At 36.9% G+C, this 19,549-nt stretch overlaps 2 protein-coding genes, 1 long non-coding RNA gene and 2 pseudogenes across 6 annotated transcripts; 3 read left to right on the forward strand and 2 right to left on the reverse strand.

Moving 5' to 3' along the window:
• The first annotated feature begins 296 nt into the window (after nt 1-296).
• LOC103333297 (pentatricopeptide repeat-containing protein At5g66520 pseudogene) lies at nt 297-3,081 on the forward strand (annotated as a pseudogene). The gene has a single exon (XR_016127471.1). The product of XR_016127471.1 is annotated as a pentatricopeptide repeat-containing protein At5g66520 pseudogene (transcript).
• Nucleotides 3,082-3,150: 69 nt separating this feature from the next.
• LOC103333433 (cytochrome P450 704C1-like) lies at nt 3,151-7,619 on the forward strand (annotated as a pseudogene). Its single transcript, XR_016127472.1, has 6 exons — nt 3,151-3,514; nt 5,924-6,104; nt 6,196-6,486; nt 6,571-6,887; nt 7,033-7,207; nt 7,303-7,619. The product of XR_016127472.1 is annotated as a cytochrome P450 704C1-like (transcript).
• Nucleotides 7,620-10,695: 3,076 nt separating this feature from the next.
• LOC148917506 (uncharacterized) lies at nt 10,696-11,646 on the reverse strand. The gene is made up of 2 exons (XR_016127473.1): nt 11,326-11,646; nt 10,696-11,132 (listed from the first exon to the last, which is right to left on the reverse strand). It is a non-coding gene; the product is annotated as an uncharacterized LOC148917506 (long non-coding RNA).
• Nucleotides 11,647-11,648: 2 nt separating this feature from the next.
• On the forward strand, nt 11,649-14,344 carry LOC103333295 (cytochrome P450 704C1-like). 2 transcript variants are annotated; one of them, XM_008236112.3, is made up of 6 exons: nt 11,649-12,114; nt 12,472-12,687; nt 12,788-13,078; nt 13,181-13,501; nt 13,628-13,831; nt 13,956-14,344. In XM_008236112.3, exons 1-6 carry the CDS (start codon nt 11,809-11,811, stop codon nt 14,151-14,153), a joined length of 1,536 nt encoding a protein of 511 aa, XP_008234334.2. In that variant the 5' UTR covers nt 11,649-11,808; the 3' UTR covers nt 14,154-14,344. The 2 variants fall into 2 exon arrangements, with proteins under 2 accessions (XP_008234334.2, XP_088909719.1); XM_089053593.1 differs by having other exon boundaries at nt 11,720-12,114; nt 13,960-14,344.
• Nucleotides 14,345-16,101: 1,757 nt separating this feature from the next.
• Nucleotides 16,102-18,258, reverse strand: LOC103333294 (alpha-L-fucosidase 1-like). Its single transcript, XM_008236111.2, has 3 exons — nt 17,626-18,258; nt 17,290-17,529; nt 16,102-16,964 (listed from the first exon to the last, which is right to left on the reverse strand). The coding sequence occupies exons 1-3, from the start codon at nt 18,165-18,167 to the stop codon at nt 16,277-16,279; spliced, it is 1,470 nt and encodes a 489-aa protein (XP_008234333.2). The 5' UTR covers nt 18,168-18,258; the 3' UTR covers nt 16,102-16,276.
• Between the last annotated feature and the right edge of the window lie 1,291 nt (nt 18,259-19,549).

A 19,549-nucleotide genomic window follows, 5' to 3' on the forward strand; every position in this document is an offset into this window, starting at 1 on the left:
CGGTTGAAAATAGAACCTGGACAGTTTCCAACTATAAAGATAAAATACCACGAAATTAGAAGGTACTTGAGATAGCCAACTCACTTTTACAGTTTACTGCAAGTATTCAGCACGCACCCTAGTAACATCTCAGCCAGATATAGGCTCGCATGATCGCATCGGCCCTTGAAAATTCGGAAGACTGAGTGTCATTTACTTCCGGTCGTACCTGGGTTTTAATGAGACAACCAGGCTGTACCCTGCTGTTCCACTGGTAATTATAATTCAAACACAATTGCAAGGCTAAGCTGATATAAACAACATTGTCTGCTGACCTTTCTGAATTTGAATCTTTATAATTACTTTTAACAAGTTTTATTCGTATTAGCGTGTGGTCGTTCTGATTCAATTAAAAAAGATAAGCTGAAGATATACAAAGAAGATTAGAAAGGTGAAATATTAAGACTTGGGCTTCCTTCAAAAAGATATATAAATATCTCTGCCATTTAAATCTCCAGAGAATGAATGGTTGAAAATCCAAATGCCAAGTCCTAGGAGCACACTACTACACTTGCTCGAGGAGTTCAAGAACATTAGAGAGCTTAAGAAAATTCATACCCAAATCATAAAGTCTCCATTTTTATCCACAGATGACCAAGCTTTCCTCATTACCCGTCTCCTATTCTTCTCCGCCATTTCTGATTCTGATTCGGGTTCTCACAGATACGCTGCTCATGTCTTTCGGGCCATAAAGGATCCGAATCTCTACGTCTATAACGTCATGATCAGAGCATATGCGTGTACAAAAATCAGTAGTGAGGATGAAACTCTTTCTTCGTTTGGGTCCTTATTGCTGTATAAGCAAATGCTCTGCGATGGCATTTCCCCTAATTGTCTCACTTTTCCGTTCCTTGTAAAAGAATGCACGAATAGGCTTGATGGCGGCACAGGCCGGAGTTTCCATGCACAAGTCGTTAAGTATGGGCTCGACAATGATGTTTTTATTCAAAATTCGTTGATTGGTATGTACTCTGCATGTGGGTTTCTGAATAGTGCACGTACATTGTTTGATGAAATGTTGGAAAGGGATGTTGTTTCTTGGAACTCGATGATAAAGGGGTATTTGAGAAGTGGGAATCTTGATGAGGCATTGAATCTGTTTGGGAAGATGAACAAGAGAAACATTATTACTTGGAATTCCATGATTACTGGGTTTGTTCAAGGTGGTCAGCCAAAGGAGGCCTTGGAACTTTTCCATGAAATGCAGATCACTAGTGGTGATATGGTTAAACCGGATAAGATCACAATTGCCAGTGTCCTTGCAGCTTGTGCTCATCTTGGTGCAGTTGATCATGGGATATGGGTGCATGCGTACCTGAGGAGAAGTGGCCTGGAGAGTGATGTGGTTATTGGGACAGCTCTGGTTGACATGTACGGTAAGTGTGGATGTGTGGACAGAGCGTATGAGGTCTTTCGGGAAATGCCCAACAAGGATACTTTGGCATGGACAGCTATGATTTCAGTGTTGGCTCTCCATGGGTTTGGAAATGAGGCTTTTGATATTTTTAAACAGATGGAAACAACTGGGGTGAAGCCAAACCATGTGACATTTGTCGGGCTATTGTCAGCTTGTGCTCATTCTGGTTTACTAGAGACAGGTCGGTGGTGTTTTGATGCGATGAAGTGTGTTTACTTAATTGAACCGCAGCTCTATCACTATGCATGCATGGTTGATATTCTTAGTCGTGCCGGGCTGATTGAAGAGGCAGAACGGTTTATAAGAAGCATGCCAATGAAGCCAGATGCATTTGTTTGGGGTGCATTACTCGGAGGCTGTCAAATACATGGAAAGGTCGAGTTAGGAGAAAGGCTGGCGCAATATTTAATTGGTTTGGAACCTCTGAACCATGTTTTTTATGTTAACTTGTGTGATATATATGCCAAAGCTAATAGATTTGATGACGTAAAGAGAATCAAATCCTTAATGAAAGAAAGAGGGATAAAAAAGGAAGTCCCAGGCTCTAGCATGATTGAAATTGATGGGGTTGTTCTTGAATTCTCTGTGAGAGGATCACCAGATGTTGCAATGGAGGAAGTATTGTTGGTCTTGTATCAGTTGAAGAACGATATCTGATAGAAAGGCATGCGCTTTACAGAATCACTCTAATGAGAATCATGAAAAGTCAGTTGGGGTGCAGTTTTCATGAGGAAATGCAGGTGTCTATTTGTTTTCAATGAAATGTTTCATATGTAAGGGATGAGAACTATAATTTTGCGATCCGAGAAGTTAACAATCATCAAGCACCCTTATGGAATGAACTCACTTGCTGGAAGAAATTCCTCGAGGTACGCTCTAATATTCAGTCTCTGCTCGACATTTGTCTTCAGTTTTATCGTGAAATTATCTGATTAACCCCTTCAGACACTCTTCCTCCTCTGTATATGATAAATCCATTGGCCATATATGTTCTTCATCCTCATGAGTGTCATTGGGAAGAGAAGCAGGAAAAAAATTATATCTTGGGAATTCCATTATAACAGGGTTTGTTCAAGGTGGTGAGCCAAAGGAGGCCGGACTGTAAGTTTATGATTGAATAGCGGTTACTGGTAGCTTTCAAAATCTATCTAAATATTGTCTAGAGATCCGCACATATGAAAGAATAAATCAAAGAAGTGGGGTGCAACTAGAGGACTTCCGAGAAGGTCACCCTTCCTAGTAGGCTAGTACACTCTCGCCTAAAGGAATAGTTCCCTCTTGAAATTCTGATTATCAAATTGCTGTGCAAATGCTAATTTCAGAACTAGAGGAGGAGCACCCCTATTATAGTTTGGTGTCTAGCTGTCAGAAATCGCTACTGTATAAAGATTTTAGTATTACTGATGGATTGGCAGAGAAGGAAATTGCCTTGCTGATAGATTGGCAGCTCTAGGCTTGCAACTGGAGATGGTATGCAGAATTTGGGATAGTATGCCAGAAGGGCTTGGGCTTTTTCTCTTGGAGGATTTGAGCGGGGTTTCAAGCCTCACAAGGTTGCGGTTGTAGTTTGTTTTTTTCCGAACACCCCATAAATAAATAAATAAATATATATATATATATATATATATTATAGCTTCTGTTAAATCACACACACACCAATATATATATGAAACCAGGTGTTTCTTTTCTTCATCATCCCCATGGGCGTCATGGATTTTCTTTCCACTCCGATACCTCCCATAGCAATAAGTATAGCAGTAATTTTAGCTACACTTATGATCAGATCCCATGCTAGGAGATTGGGTGCTGAGAGCCAAAAGAGATACCATCCTGTTGTCACAAACTACATAAACACTCTAATGAACTTCTCTAAGCTGCACGATTACATTATTGAGTTTGCATACAAACACAAAACTTAAAGGCGCTTAACTTGTTCATAAATTATGTTATCACCACAGCTCCTGCAAACGTTGAGTACATCCTCAAAACAAACTCCGCAAACTAGTATTCCAGAAACATTGAAAACGACACTATCTCTTCCCAAGGCTGCATAGTGCTGTAGGCCATTGCATGAACCATCCTAAAAAGATTATTGCTCATTAGTAAGATAAACATGGAAAAGGCAAGAGTTAGGAATTATGCTCATGGAAATTTAAAGATGGAAGAACAATATAAAAATGAGTAACAGATCATGATCATGCATATATATATATATATATATATATATATATGGGTTTGAATATTAAATAAAAGAACAATCCTAAAAAGCTTGAATAAGTAATTTACCTGATGGCATGGATGGGCAAATGAGAAATGACAGTACGTATGTGGTGATGGGTTATTTAACGCTTCTAAGAGATTGATACAAGCAGCCAGGCACTGTGGAGGATCTTCAGCTGTTAACCACCAACGGTTTCCTTTAACAGGGTTTGTTGCTGAATCAAACATATCACCAACGCACGAATGCTAGTCGGCCCTCATATGAAAGCTTTTCAACACCGCCGGCATACAGGTTTGCTAAATAAATCTTCAGTCAACATAATCCAGACTTTTATATGGTCATCCTTCAGCAAATTCAGGGACTCCTCGACAGAGATAAGAACTCAAATGGTTCAAATGTGGGTGCGTTGGGTACGTTTGGCCTCGGAAATCAAGATTGTGGGGGATAATAAAAGCCGTCCTCATACGTTTAAACCGTATAGCCGACCGGCTATACTATTTAAATATATTATTTATGCCAGTATCACCCGGCGGCTATAGTATAGCCACGCGGCTGTACGATTTAAATCTAGGGAGTTTCACTAAAACACCCAAAATGGAGGTTGAAATTATAAAAAAACCCAACACCCAAAACACTTTATAAACACACCCAAAACCCATCATTACACACACTCAAAACTCATTTATAAACACACCCAAAAAGTTGACTTTAGGGTTAATTTTGGGTGTGTTTCTATGTTTAAATAGTGCTTGGGTTTTTTTATAAATACATGTCTAGGATTGGGTTTATTTATAAATTTGTATTAAATCTATTCTTTTAAACGTACAGCCGAGCGGCTATAATATTTAAATATATTATTTTACTATGCAAATGTATTATTTGCAAACGTATAGCCGGGCGGCTATACGGTTTAAATATATGATTTGTAATAGTATAGCCGTGCGGCGGTACGATTTAAATATATTATTGTTAAAAGTATAGCCGTTCGGCTATACTATTGAAATCTATTATTTTCAACTCTAAATATATTTTTTAAGTTAACCGTCCGGCTATACTATTTAAATATATTATTTGTAAAAGTATATCCGCGCGGTTGTACTATTTAAATATATTATTTTTAAAAGTATAGCCGGTAGGCTATACTGTTGAAATTGAAACTTATTATTTTAAACTTTAAATATATTATTTTTAAACAGTATAGCCGCACGGCTATACGATTTAAATATATTATTTTAAACAGTACATCAGACAAAATATATGCTTATGATATATATATATATATATTTTTTGTCAGACTTGTAAAATTTTTATTAAAACAAAAAACAAAAAGCCAATGCTGAGGATGAACCCTAAGGAATGGACGAGCAGGGTTGGTGGCTTCCGGGGCCCGAGCTTCAATGCGCAAGTAAATGTTGAAAGAATGTGCGAGAAGGCGATGGTTGATGTTTTTGTTCAGAATTCGTCGACGAGTATGCATTCTGCATGCGGGGTTTTGGGGAGTGCACGTAAATTGTTTGATGAAATGATTGATTGGGATGTTGTTTCTTGTTGGGTAATCTTGATGAGGCATTGAATCTGTTTGGGAAGATGAACAAGAGAAACATTATGACTTAGAATTCCGCTACTAGTCTCAGTATTCATTCATTTCTTACCAAACTTATTTTTGTAGAAAGCTCATGTTATTATGTTAATTATTCTTGGATAAGAGCATGTCCCACAGAAATTTGGTCAGCCATGTGATTTCTTTCGAATCTTCTGCACACACCATGCACCACAAAGCTTGCGGCCAACTTTAGATTATAGCCATTTTGTTTTTTGCAGACTTTATAAGATAAGGCAACCACTTGAACTATATGTCCTAATCCTTTAGTAGAACACTTGTTTGTTGTTCTACCCCTTCAAACACACTCTTCCTCCTGCTATACATTAATTCTTCATTATCCGCATGAGTGTTATGGATTTTCTTTCCACTTCCTTTTCTCCAATAGCAATAGGCTTAGCAGTAGTAAATTTTAACAGGTTGCTTGGCTTGAATATATCCTCAAAACAAACTTTGCAAACTAAGGCAAGGTAATGTGCCAGGCAAAAGGAAGAAATTAGTGCGAGTAGGAAATTTCAAAATACTTTTTTCTGCCACACATTTGAAGACAGAACAGTTTAATGAGTTTATAAATGCTCATTGAACTATCAATACTAGCGGTATGTTATATATAGTCATAGGTGTAATGTTATATATCTAATAACAGAAGTTCTAATTCCTTACCTGTGGACAGGGAAAGATGGCAGCATCAAAGGAAGGTAGCGAGCTATGAATTATCAACCAAAGTAATGAGAGACTTCAGCAGTGCAGTCTTCAAAACCAATGCAGTCAAACTTGCTCACATAATTTCTGAAGCTGCAACCTGCGACCAAGCAATAGAGATTCAAGTTTGTTTGCAATGTTTCAATAATTGCGTCAAGTTATTAATTCATTACTTCTGAAGAAAATATATTAATCTTGCTTGGTGCTTCTGGAAAGGGTTTGTTTATGAAAGCATCCTTAGATTCAGTCATCAAGATTTTCCTCGGTATTGAACTCAACACCATGCGTGGGACAAATGTAGAAGGTACCCGGTTTTCCAATGCTTTTGATGAAGCAAATGCAAATACCCCATATCGTTATGTTGATTTCTCCTGGAAGATCATACTGTTCTTAAACATTGGATCAGAAGGAGTGTTAAAGAATAATATCAAAGTGATGGATCAATTTGTTCATAAATTAATCAAAAGCAAGATTAAAACAGTCCATAATTCAGAAGATGAGCTACCTGTGAGTTACTTTTCTAACCATCTGTTTGTTCTAGGTTAGATTAATTTAGTATTATTATTACAATATAATGTGGATGACTGGCAGTTAAAGAAAGGAGACATTATTCCAAGGCTTTTGGAATTGAGAGAGTGATCCAAAGTACTTGAGAGACATGATCCTCAGTCTCATTGTTGCTGGCAAAGACACAACGGCTAGCACTCTTTCATGGTTTCTTTATATGCTCTGCAAGCATCTCATATATAAGAGAAGATTGCACAAGAAGTTAAAGAAGCAACAAATCTGAAAGATAATTCGAGCGTTGATGAGCTTGTAGCCAGCTTAGTGAAGAAGCGCTTAAAAAATGCAATATCTCCATGCAACTTTTGACTGAGACACTCGGGCTCAATCCTGCAGTTCCCCTGGTAATTTTCAGTCTTTAATCTAGTGCATGAATGCAATGTGCAAGCACAATTACAAGGTTAAGCTCATACACCTAACACTCTTTGGATTTTCTGAATTTGAATAATCTGTTACTTTGTGTAACAAGTTTGTGTGATGCTGTCTTAGGATGCAAAGGTTTGTTTATCTGATGATACCTGGCCAGATGGATTTAGTGTCAAAAAATGGAATATGGTTGGATACCATATTTATGGCATGGTGATGATGCAGAAGGTCAGAGAGATGGCTCTACGAAAATGGCCATTTCCAACAAGAAAGCCCTTTCAATTTCACAGCCTTCCAGGTAAGAAAAAAAATAAACTGACATCACTAACACATGCCAAATTTGTGGCCTGTTATCATTATAGGAATTCTGAAGAGATTTTTTCATCTACACAGGTGGTTCCAAGAATTTGTCGTCTAGGCAAGGAATTTGCTTATAGGAAGATGAAGATCTTCTGTGCTGTGCTTTTAGGCAGCCACAAATTTAAGCTGAGTGATGAGCACACAGTGGCCTATTACTGGACCAAGCTCACCCTCCATATTGATGGGGCCCTTCATGTGCTAGCCTCTCCAAGATTCGGGCATGCATGACCGCTACCTTAGATATTTTGTCTTAAACACGGCCCCTTGTACTGGTCTATATAATTGTACTGAGTGTATTCTTATTGTATTGGTTGTTATCGTTGTGAAAGAAGCCTAGCCCTTTACGTATATCCATATATAGCTTAGATAAATACACACACACACCCAGAGTAAACAGAGAACACATACACACCCACCAAAAAAAAAAAACAAGGTTTTCTCTTCTATATATACATGTAAGAAGTGTTTCTTTTCTTCATCATCCCCATGAGTTTTATGGATTTCCTTTCCACTCCGTTACCTCCCATGGCAATAAGTTTAGCAGTAATTTTAGCTATACTTATAATCTCCGTTACCTCCCATAGCAATAAGGTTTTCCAATGCTTTTGATGTAGTAAATGAGATGACCTTGCATCGTTGTGTTGATTTCTCCTGGAAGATTAAAAAGTTGTTAAACATTGGATCAGGAGCCACGCTAAGGAAGAATTTAAAAGTGGTAGATGAGTTTGTTTATAAGAGCATCCACAATTGGGGGGGTGTATATGGGGGTGTATGTTAAATATACACCCCTTGTCATTGGAATCATCTCCAATGAGAAGATGTACATGAATGTAAATATACATCACCACCATGGGAATATAAAATAAAATGTATATTTACATCCATTTTTACATCTCTTGTAGGCGGGACCCATACGAGAAAAGCGAAGAAAAATGAAGAAAAGTCAGCATAAAAGGCTGGGACCCACGGTTACAGTAATTGCTGGAAAAAAAAATCACATGTTGTTTGCTCATTTGTGGTTTTCATGTTTTTGGATGAAATAATATCTTCTCCGAATTTAAATATTTTTAGGTCTATTTGTTTGAAAAAATAAAATAAGCCTAATACAAAAAAAAATTAATTTTATAAAGTAAACACAAAATACAAATTTAACACAAAAACGAATTAAGACAAACAAAACAATTATACATCTTAGATTTACATCTTTTCCCATTGAAGCAAAAAACGTACACCTCCCAGAGGTGTAAAGGGGATGTAAAAGTGGCTTTACACCCCCCATTGGTGATGCTCTTAACTTAATCAAAAGCAAGACTGAAACAGTTCCAAATTCAGGAGATGATATTTTTTGGGGGGTGGGGGGAAGGATTTGTTTATGAAAAAAGCCTTAGATTCAATCATCAAGGTTCTCCTTGGTATCGAACTAGACACCATGTATGGGACATCAATATGTTAGCGAAATCCTAGCTTAATTAGGAGATTTATTTCCTAGTTTATTAGGATTATATGTCTTTCATTTCGTACAAATATTGTGTAATTATGATTTTATCTTGTTTCCTAGTTTGACCATATTAGGCAGTAGTTGTCCAAAAGGATGCCTTGCATTATGAATTTATGGTTAAAAAGTGGTCAGCTTTAAAAATCTATCCAAATAGTCGGTTGGAAATTTTGAAATGTAAAAAATTAGTTGGTCAGCTGAGCTTGTTTGTTGTCAGTCACTTCAGCTTGCTTGCTAAATAATTTTTATTTTTATTTTTAATAACGATCAAGTTATGTTAATAACCAGATCTTATTGAAAAATAAATAAATAAATTAGTAGGGATGATTCTAACATGGACAGTTTCCGATTTGGAAAAAAGCAATTCCACTAAATATAAGGGTTAGTTGGAATAACTATCTCATTTCCACCGTTGATTAGAAGAGCGAGCCTGTCCACATGTATCATGTCACTGTTGGGTGGCCTTAGGCCCGAGAAACACTTTCATGCAACTGCATATGAACTAATTTTTTCATGTGTCATTGTGTTACTATCCCCGTTATAAGAAAGTTTGTTTGCTCAAGTCCAACCACGACTGCAATACTGCTAAAGTGGCAAAGTCGCGCTTGACAGCTGAACTGTATGTGCGCCTTTTACTATCACATATTTTATTTCGAAGAAAAGAATTGTTGCTAATTTATCAAGGCCAAAGATCTGCAAAGAAAAGAGAAAGTCTTTTTTATTATTTAATTTTGTACAAACGATATTCTATTTGAAACTAATCTAAATTACGGAAAAAGAGGAATTCGAACTTGTAGAATAGGGAGCATATCCGTTCTAGCCAATTTAACTGTGTCATGCTTGCTAGAGAAATTCTTGTTTAATAAAAAAAATTAATGTTGATATGATCACTAACAAAACATGCCACATTTAATTAAAACATCCGACAATGGGGTTGAGCGGACTGAAGTTAAAAATGGAAAACAATGGAATAATAATGAAAGGCATCCGAAGACAAATATAAGAAAACAAATGTATTTGTTGCACAATTTGGAGGGGGGATAAACAGGGATCAGCTGATCCTTGTGGGCCTCACCGTACTATTATACAATGCATCGACCCCAAGGTGGTTAGCTTTCAAAAACTATCTAGATATTGGTTAGCTTTTATTAAATCACACATGTATATATACAAGCAGCCAGTACGTATGTGGTTGACGGATGGGCAAAATTCAGCTGTTAACCACCAACTGTTTCCTTTAGCGGGTTTGTTGCTGAATCAAATATATCATCAATCAATGGGATTATCTACGAATGCTAGTCGCCCCTCACATGAAAGCTTTTCAACACCGCCTGCATACACATTGGCGGATCCATGATTTTTTAAGAGGAGGTGCAATCTTTCAAAAGTTAACTATTTCCACACAACAACAAAATTTACTTTGAAAATTGTCAGTTATTTAGATAAAAATAACCTGTATAATTGAATTGATACTATTCATAATTCATGAAAAAAAAATAACATTTTCTTATTAATAAAAAAAAATTCACTGATTGCAAATTCATCACTTGCAATTTGGGGTGTATGTTAGTTCAAAACCAATACAATTTAGTCCATTCGCATCCGATTCAATTTAAATTTGATAATGGAAAAATTAAATAATAAAATAATAAACATTTATCCTTGGTTTAATATAATTAAACATATTAATAGACGTAAATGTAAGATATAAATAAAATACTATAATAAAAAAATTATTTTGAGTATATAATATATTAAACATAACTTGGTGTGCCTGGACAGCTGAACTGCAAGAATAAATATCGAAGAAATTAATTGCTGCTAATTTATCAAGAATACATATCTGCAAAGAAAAAAGAAACTATTTTTTTGCTTTCTGTGCTTGCTGCAAGGAAATTGGATGGTGTTAAAGTCAAATGACAAATCATGGATTTTTAATAATTAAGGTGATATTTCTCTTAAATTTTTCTTTAAGGTGACAAATTAAAACTGAGGTATAAGTTCATGACATGTCTACAAAAATCCCTTCTCATAATCGGTCATCTGATCCAATCATGTCAGCGTATCCAATCAAATCTGCCAAATCGTCAAAACTGATTGAAATTGAATTGGACTGTCAGCCGATTTAAACGGATTGAATTGGATCTTATACACCCCTAGTTGCAATACCGCCAAAGCAGCAAAGAAGCAATCTCTGCAGAGAGCCCATGCTGCCGATACAGCTGACGGCTTGAGTAGCCGACCGATTCTCAGTCACTGAAGCTGAGCTGCTGCAGAGTAAAATGCTGAGAGGGAAGCTGTTCACGCTACAAATAAACAGCTTCGATGGGCATGGCCCAGTTCGTATGGTCGTGCCTGGACAGCTAAACTGCAAGAATAAATATCGAAGAAATTAATTGTTGCTAATTTATCAAGAACACATATCTGCAAAGAAAAAAGAAACTATTATTTTGCTTTCTGTGCTTGCTGCTTTTAATGTTGGTTAAGATTTTACACATGGGTTTCCTTCAAAAAGTTGTATATGTAAATCGCAAATGCAAGCCTTAGGAAAACAATCTTACATATTTACACTGGCTCTGGCTCGAAGAATGCAAGAACCAGCCACTATATCTCCTATTCTTCTCTGCATGCCACTTCTCGTTTTGGGTTCTTACAGCTACGCTACCGACATATTTCGAATCATAAAGATTATGAACCACTATGTCGGTAGCTGTAAGGTCGTGTCAGAGAAGAAATTGACGATCGTCATAAAGAAAAACGTTTCTATTTGGAATTCCCATTGTAACAGGGTTTGTCCAAGTGGTTGAGCCAAAGGCCTTTCATTATGAATATCTGATTGCGGTCGGCTTTAAAACTCTATCCAAATATCTGTTGGAGATGTTGAAGTCTAAAATTTGTTGTCGGTCACATCAGACATGAATTTTGTACATAATGATTGATACTACAAGTGTTTCTTTTCTTCATCATCCCCAGGGCCATGAATTCTGCCTCGTGAGTGTGTATATATGATGATATAAGGTTTCTCTTTTTCATCAGTCCCAGCCATGAGTTCTGTCATGGATTTCCTTTCCACTCCCATAGCAATAAGTTTGACAGTAATTTTAGCTCTACTTGTGATCAGATCCCATACTAGAAGATTGGGTACTGAGAACAAAAAGAGATACCATCCTGTAGGCGCAACCGTCTTAAGCTGCTTGATCAACTTCTCTAGGCTACACGATTACATGACTGAGTTAGCATTCAAAAACAAAACTTATCGGCTGCTTAACTTGTTCCAAAATTATGTTTTCACCACAGATCCTGCAAATGTGGAATACTTCCTCAAAACCAACTTTGCAAACTATGGCAGGGTATGTATATATATATATATATATATATATATATATATATATCAGACTTTGGGGAGAAGTTCATGCTATTATAAAATTTCTAATTATTATTATTATTATTATCTTTTTATGCTTTCGTCACGCATTTGAAGAGAGGTCAACTACTTTGGGGAGACTTTAGAGTATCTATAAACTGTTCAGTAACTACTAGCCCAGGACATGCATATTTCCTACCCTATCCTCTTTATCTAAGATATATTTTATATACGTTCTATAAAAAAAGATATATTTTATATACTAAAACTAGTGAAATATATTGTTACGTTTCTATAGAAGCAAATCAACATGCCAATGATTTCAAATCCTGACCTGCTGCAGGGGTTGTACCTCTACACCATTATGTCAGATGGTCTGGGTGATGGGATCTTCGCCGTGGATGGCGAAAAATGGGTACATCAAAGGAAGGTAGCAAGCAATGAATTATTAACCAAATCAATGAAAGACTTCAGCGGTGCAGTTTTCAAAACCAGTGGTGTGAAACTTGCTCGGATAATTTCTGAAGCTGCAACCTCCGGCCAAGCGATAGAGATCCAAGTAAGCTTGCCTCAATTCTTCAATAATAACATATATAGCATTGTTATTTGATCTCTTTTTCAGATATTTTAATCTTGATGTTTTGTTTGTTTTTGGGAAGGATTTGTTTATGAAAGCAGCCTTAGATTCAATCGTCAAGGTTCTCCTTGGTATCGAAGTAGACACCATGTATGGGACAAATAAAGAAGCTATCCGGTTTTCCAATGCTTTTGATGTAGGAAATGAGATGACCTTGTATCGTTGCGTTGATTTCTCCTGGAAGATTAAAAAGTTGTTAAACATTGGATCAGAAGCCATGCTAAGGAAGAGTATAAAAGTGGTAGATGAGTTTGTTTATAACTTAATCAAAAGCAAGACTGAAACAGTGGCAAATTTAGGAGATGATCTACATGTGAGTTATCTTTGGCTTCCAGTCCATATCTGTTTTGTTCTAGATTAATTGAATGACTAATTATTATTATTATTAATGCAACTGAATGAGTGGCACTGGCAGGTGAAGAGAAGAGACATTCTTTCGAGGCTTTTGGAATCAGGACAGACTGATCCAAAGTACCTCAGAGATATTATCTTCAGCCTGATTGTTGCTGGAAAAGACACAGCGGCTAGCACTCTTACATGGTTTATTTATATGGTCTGCAAGCATCCTGATATACAAGAAAAGATTGCACAGGAAGTTAGAGAGGCAACAAATCTGAAAGATAATTCAAGCATTGATGAGCTTGCAGACAACCTTACTGAAGAAACCCTTAGCAAAATGCAATATCTGGTTGCAGCTTTGACTGAGACAAGCAGGCTCTACCCTGCAGTTCCATTGGTAATTTTAAGCATCTGAATGCAATTTTAATTGCAAGAGCTGGCTTAATTTTTTGCATTTGGATCCTTTATTTATTATTACTTATTAATGAATAAATTAAGTTTGTGTGATGTGATGGTGTCATAGAATGCGAAGGTCTGTTCATCTGATGATACTTGGCCAGATGGATTTAGTGTCAAAAAAGGGGATATTGTGGGATACCACGCTTATAGCATGGGCAGGATGAAATATATATGGGGTGATGATGCAGAAGAATTTCGGCCAGAGAGATGGCTCGACGAAAATGGCCTTGTCCAGCAAGAAAGCTCTTTCAAACTCATCGCCTTCAGTGTAAGGAAAAAATGTTACTGACACATACTACACAATTTTTATTTTTATTTTTTTGATTTGATGGAGCAAACAGAACACCGAAATCATTGTAATTCTGAAGAAATTTGATTTATGGTTTACACAGGCAGGTCCAAGGATTTGTGTGGGGAAGGAGTTTGCTTATAGACAGATGATGATCTTCTCTGCTGTGCTTCTAGGCAGCTACATATTGAAGCTTAGGGATGAGAACAAAGTGGCCAACTACAGGACCAAGTTTACCCACCATATTGATGGAGGCCTTTATGTGCAAGCCTCTCCAAGATTTGCCAATGCAAGCCCCTAAGTAACTTCCACTATTGCTCTTAATGATCGCACTAAAAGAAGCAGCGTTCTATTGTAATCCTTATTGTTTTCCGTTGGACCATTGCTTCACAACCTTATCACTATAGTATAGTATGAATAATTGGTCTTCAATAAAAATAATTATCTTTTCTTATGTTGTCAATCAATGATATATTTATTTCTTCTCTTCCATCCCAGTGATTTTATACGCTTCATTTTCACCCTTGATTGAGAGTTATCTTATTTGCTTAACGGTCCCTGCATCTTAATAACAGCTCGCCACAAGTAATGTCTAGCAACAACTTGAAAATTCGGAAGACCGAGTGTCATTCACTCCCAATCGTACCTTAGCTTAGGGTTTGTTCTATAGTGATAAGGCCCTTAGATGAGGCCCTATCTTTTAACCGTTGAATCAAATTAACCAATGTGATCCAACAATTAACCAATTTTGGTCGAACAACGGCTAACCAATTTGATCTAATGATTAATAAATAAGGCCTTAATTTTTATTTTATTTTTTGTCAATGATAAGGCCTCATCTAAGGACCTTAAGGCCCTCATTATAAAATTCTACTCTACTAAGCTTCGTGCTTGGAGGATCGCCATTTACGTGCCCTGGGCCCAATCTTGTGATCCACAAGCCATACACGTGTGTTGAATAGAGAAGCCTATGTCTCTATTTTGGGTTGGGTGGCCTTGGGCTAACCTGGGCCAACCGGGGCTGGAATACGATCTGTGATTTCTGCCTTGGGCCTTAAGATATTAAAATCTTTGCTTTATGTGATTGCTTCTTTCCATAGTTGTTAAGATTATACATCCCACTGAACACTCACCACCAACAATGGTCCATTGCTTCACTTTCCAATGTGAAATTGACATTGTTTCCTTTGTATTGTGAAAAGTGCCTTAAGTTTGTCCGTCATTGTCTTTCTAGAACAGAAAACAGAGTAAACAGAAAAACACATAGCATTGGCAGCTGGGCATGAACAAATTATTATTATTATTATTATTATTAAAGGCCAGGAAATCAAAGCTCATTCTCTTGTACAACATAGAAACAGCAGATGCAAGAACATCAACTTGAGTGACATGACCATTGAAGCATAATGAAGAGATTTTATGGGAGTGCAATGCAAGCATCTTTATATACAAGAAAATATTGCACAGTAAGTTAAAGAGCAACAAATCTGAAAAACAATTTAAGGGTTTATTGAAGAAGCACTTGACGAAACACAATATCTTCGTGCAGCTTTTCACTTTTTACATGACTTCATGACCAAGCCATAGTTTAGGGGTGAGCATCGGTTTGAAACCAATGGTTTTTTACTAATCCAATCCAATCCAATCTTTCATTGAATTACAAATATTACAATCCAATCCAATATGGTCGGATGTCAAGATCCAATCCAATTTGATCCAATATACATTGAATTGGATGATCGGTTTGTATGAAAAAATAATCATCACAAAAAAAACTTCATAATCTTTCATTACATGTAATACAAATTTCAATATGATCAAAGATATGACATTAATATATTAAATTTTAATATAAATTAAAATAATAATATATTTAATATGTTGTTTTAATTTTTTCGAGAGTAAGATTGGTTTAGATATTGAATGTATATTAATGTGTATATTGGATTGGTTCGGTTTAGATTGGATTTTCAATTTTTGATTCGCCATCTGAACTGAGCTAATTGAATTTCTATTTTTTCTGATCCAATTCAATCCACCAATGTTGTCAAAACCAATGAAAATTAGATTGGATTAAATTGAATTGGTTGGTTTTAGCAGATTGATTTGGATCTGCACAGCCCTACCATAGTTTTTCACTCTCCATTTCCGAAGTGGGTTTCTTTAGTGTTCCAAAAAGTGCTTTAGTTTTTGTCTGTCTTGTAGAGCAGAAAACGAGGTATTTCAAACAGAGCAGGGCACGGGCAAAGAGAGATAAATCAGTGCTGTTTTTATTGTCATTGTCTTTTTTCTGGGATAGAAAACGAGGTATTTCAAACAGAAAAAGCAGAGCATGGGCACCAAAAAAATGCTTTAACGAAAATATTAGTAGAGCACGAGATCAGTGCTCTCTTTAGTTTATTTCATCCCTTTTTATTGAGGTCGCTACCCATTTGGATTTGGGTGCCAAAAGGGATCAAAATGCAGACCAATGGAAGAAATTAAAGGCAATCCCTTTGATTCTTCAATTCTAATTTTTACAATTTTTCCATGGATCACTCCCTCTTCAAGTCTGTGAAGCCTCTTGTACCCCACTGTGGTTCCATTTGCTACTCTTTTACCATCCACATAAATGTCATGCCTTTTGATCCTCTGACCAAGCCCAATTGCCTCTTGAATCCTAATAACATTGAATCTCAGCCCTCCGTCTGTGCCTGTACCTCTGATTTCAATCCAATGGCCCTCTTTGTCATCATCCCTTGGAGCCCAGTAAGTCCACAAATGGTCACTGTCTAGCACATTTTCGGGTCCAAAGCCTCCTCCTTTGCCTCCTCTTTGGCTACTAACTTTGACAGAACACTTGTCTGCTAAATTGGTAGAAAATATTTTATCAATTGCCCTTCTAAATTCTCTCAGTCTTTGAACATCTACTTCTGATATAAGCCCGGTTGAGTTAGGAGGCACATTGAGTAGCAGCACACAATTTCGTCCCACTGAGTTGTAGTAAATTTCAAGTAGCTGGCTTAGCCTCTTAGGTGTTTGTGATTTATGCCAAAACCATCCTTGTCTGATCGAAACGTCGCACTCTGCCGGCAACCAATCTGTCCCTTTTGGATCGCCATTGTTGAGATAACTGCATTCAATTACAAGATATCGATTAGATGGTGGTTAAGATGTCATTTTCCTACATTAACATCAAGTCATCGACTAGTGCTCATGTTGCACATGTTAAGCTAAATCAGCCACAGCTGTCAATTAATCATTACCAAAATGACGGAAAATTAGCATGGTTTAATTAATTATATACAGAAAAAGTACCTTGAATTTGATTAACAAAGAGAAGAAAAATGAACTTGCTTGAACTAGAAAAACAAGAACTGAAGTTTGGCTTGCACACAGTACAAACCAGATATAGCAGATTCCACCTGAGGCACAGAAAAAATGAAAATGGTACTTACTCTTCAATGCTTGCATTTCCGATTGATAGAGAGGTCCGGTTAATGGTGGACCAACATGAACTCCCAGCAAAGCCTTTCTCATTTCCAACCCATCTAACATCCGGACCCTCATCAGAAAATATGTTAATGGAGCTCTGCAACTCCTTCACCATGGAGAACCAATCTGTAAAATAATAGGACATGTTTGGTGCATTCTTACCCTTACTTCCATCAAACCAAATTTCTCTCACACTCCCATATCTATCAAGAAAAAGAAAATTATCAATAAACACTCTCAACTTTAATTACTAAAGTTAATTACTTTGGCATTAACTTTTGATTGTCTCTGGCTCTTACCTGTTGAGTAGCTCTTGCAATTGAGCTAAGTAGTATTCGTTGTATGCAATCTCATGCCCATATCTCTGATCATGCCTGTCCCAAGGTGAGAGATAGAGCCCAACATCAACCCCAAGGGGCTTGGCTGCATTGACAAGCTCCTGCACAACATCCCCATGACCATTTTTCCATGGACTTTTTTCCACAGAGTGGTCAGTGTACTTAGAGGGCCACAAGCAAAACCCATCATGGTGTTTTGCAGTAAGTATGACTAATGATATGCCTGCATCTGCTGCTGTGCTCAGCCATTGGTTTGCATTGAGCCCAACTGGATTGAAGATTGCTGGGTTTTCATGGCCTGTGCCCCACTCAGAGTCAGTAAATGTGTTCACTCCAAAATGGAGGAACATGATGAGCTCCCTTTGTTGCCATTTCAGCTGGGCATATGAGGGAAGGGGCAGAATTGGCAATGGTGGTGTTGGCACCAGCTCAAGCCTGGAGAAGGTGAAAGTGCATAGTTGAAAGAATGTGATTGTGGACAAAAAGCACCATAGTTTAGGCATAATGCCCTTTGGTTCTTTTAGTTCTGTTCTTAGTTATGTATTAAATGCAAGAAATAGTACTAAATAGGAATGTGGAATTGCTGATGAGTCAGCGAGAAACAGTCATGTAAAGCTTAAGCATTTCTTTTATGGATTGCTGATGAGTCAGTGATTTGTTTAGGTAGTTTCAATTTCTTTTTTACAATACCATTGTGGCCCTAAGCTGATAAGTTTCACCTGGATTATGAATGACAACAGGATACTAAGGGTGTTTCAGTCTTTTGTGTTAGCAATTAATTGACTATATTAGGAGGTTAGTTAGTCTTTAGTTGGGATGTTGAATTGTATTGTGTTGGTTGGTTGAGTAATAAAGATACTTCTCTCCGTACATTTGGGTTAAGGTCGAACGGGGTTCTATCAATGTATGTTATCAAATTTCTGTTTTAAGTCATTAGTTTTAATCCAATTTCAACTGGACTGGATTGACAAGATCAAGATTCTCCACATGGGGCAATGCCTACATGATTTGATTTGGACTGGATTTTACACAGAATTCAGAAATTATTGAGGGATTTAGAGGTGGGACTGGGACCGAAGATGATGTAAAGAATATTCTCCGAGTCCAAATAGAGGAAGCCAAGCATGGAGGCAAAAACGACATGACATCCAATCAACCTTTTTACATCAAGTTTTGTTTGCTTCACTTTATTCGGTGCAATCCTTTGTTGTATATGATATTCACGGGTTGGTTTGCCTTTTCTTTCCCTGTGAGCCTCTGGGCAAAACAACCATTACGTGGCTTGTCTGAGTTTAACTTTCTAGATTTGGCCAGTTTAGTGACAGTTTCTTGAAGAAATTATTGGAGAAAGGAATATGGCCGGCTCAGTGCATAACATGCGCAACATACAAAATGTCACTTTAATTAGGGTTTCGCACTTTGATCTCGTTTAGGACTACTTTTTTAAGAAGTGCTTCTGCTCATAAACGTTTTTAGTAAAAGCTCTTTTACTATAATACAAATTTATAAATAAACACAATCCTAGACATATATTTATAAAAAAACTCAAGCACTATTTAAACATAGAAACACACCCACAATTAACCCCAAAATCAACAATTGTATATTTTTTGGGTGTGTTTATAAATGGGTTTTGAGTGTGTGTAATGATGGATTTTGAGTGTGTTTATAAAGTGTTTTAGGTGTTGGGTTTTTTTTATAATTTCAGCCCCTATTTTGGGTGTTTTAGTGAAACTCCCTTATTATAAAGATGTTGAAATTTTCATGCGAAATCAAATTGCTTCTCCAGAAAGCGCTTCTATAGTCATAAGCGCTTCTAAACTTTTCTCAAACGTTGTCAGAAAGACTTTTAGCTCTTCTAGTAGCACTTTTAAATGGGCTCATT

Source organism: Prunus mume, linkage group LG5, assembly GCF_029339155.1.
Source record: "Prunus mume cultivar Tortuosa linkage group LG5, ASM2933915v1, whole genome shotgun sequence".
Classification (NCBI taxonomy): domain Eukaryota; kingdom Viridiplantae; phylum Streptophyta; class Magnoliopsida; order Rosales; family Rosaceae; genus Prunus; species Prunus mume.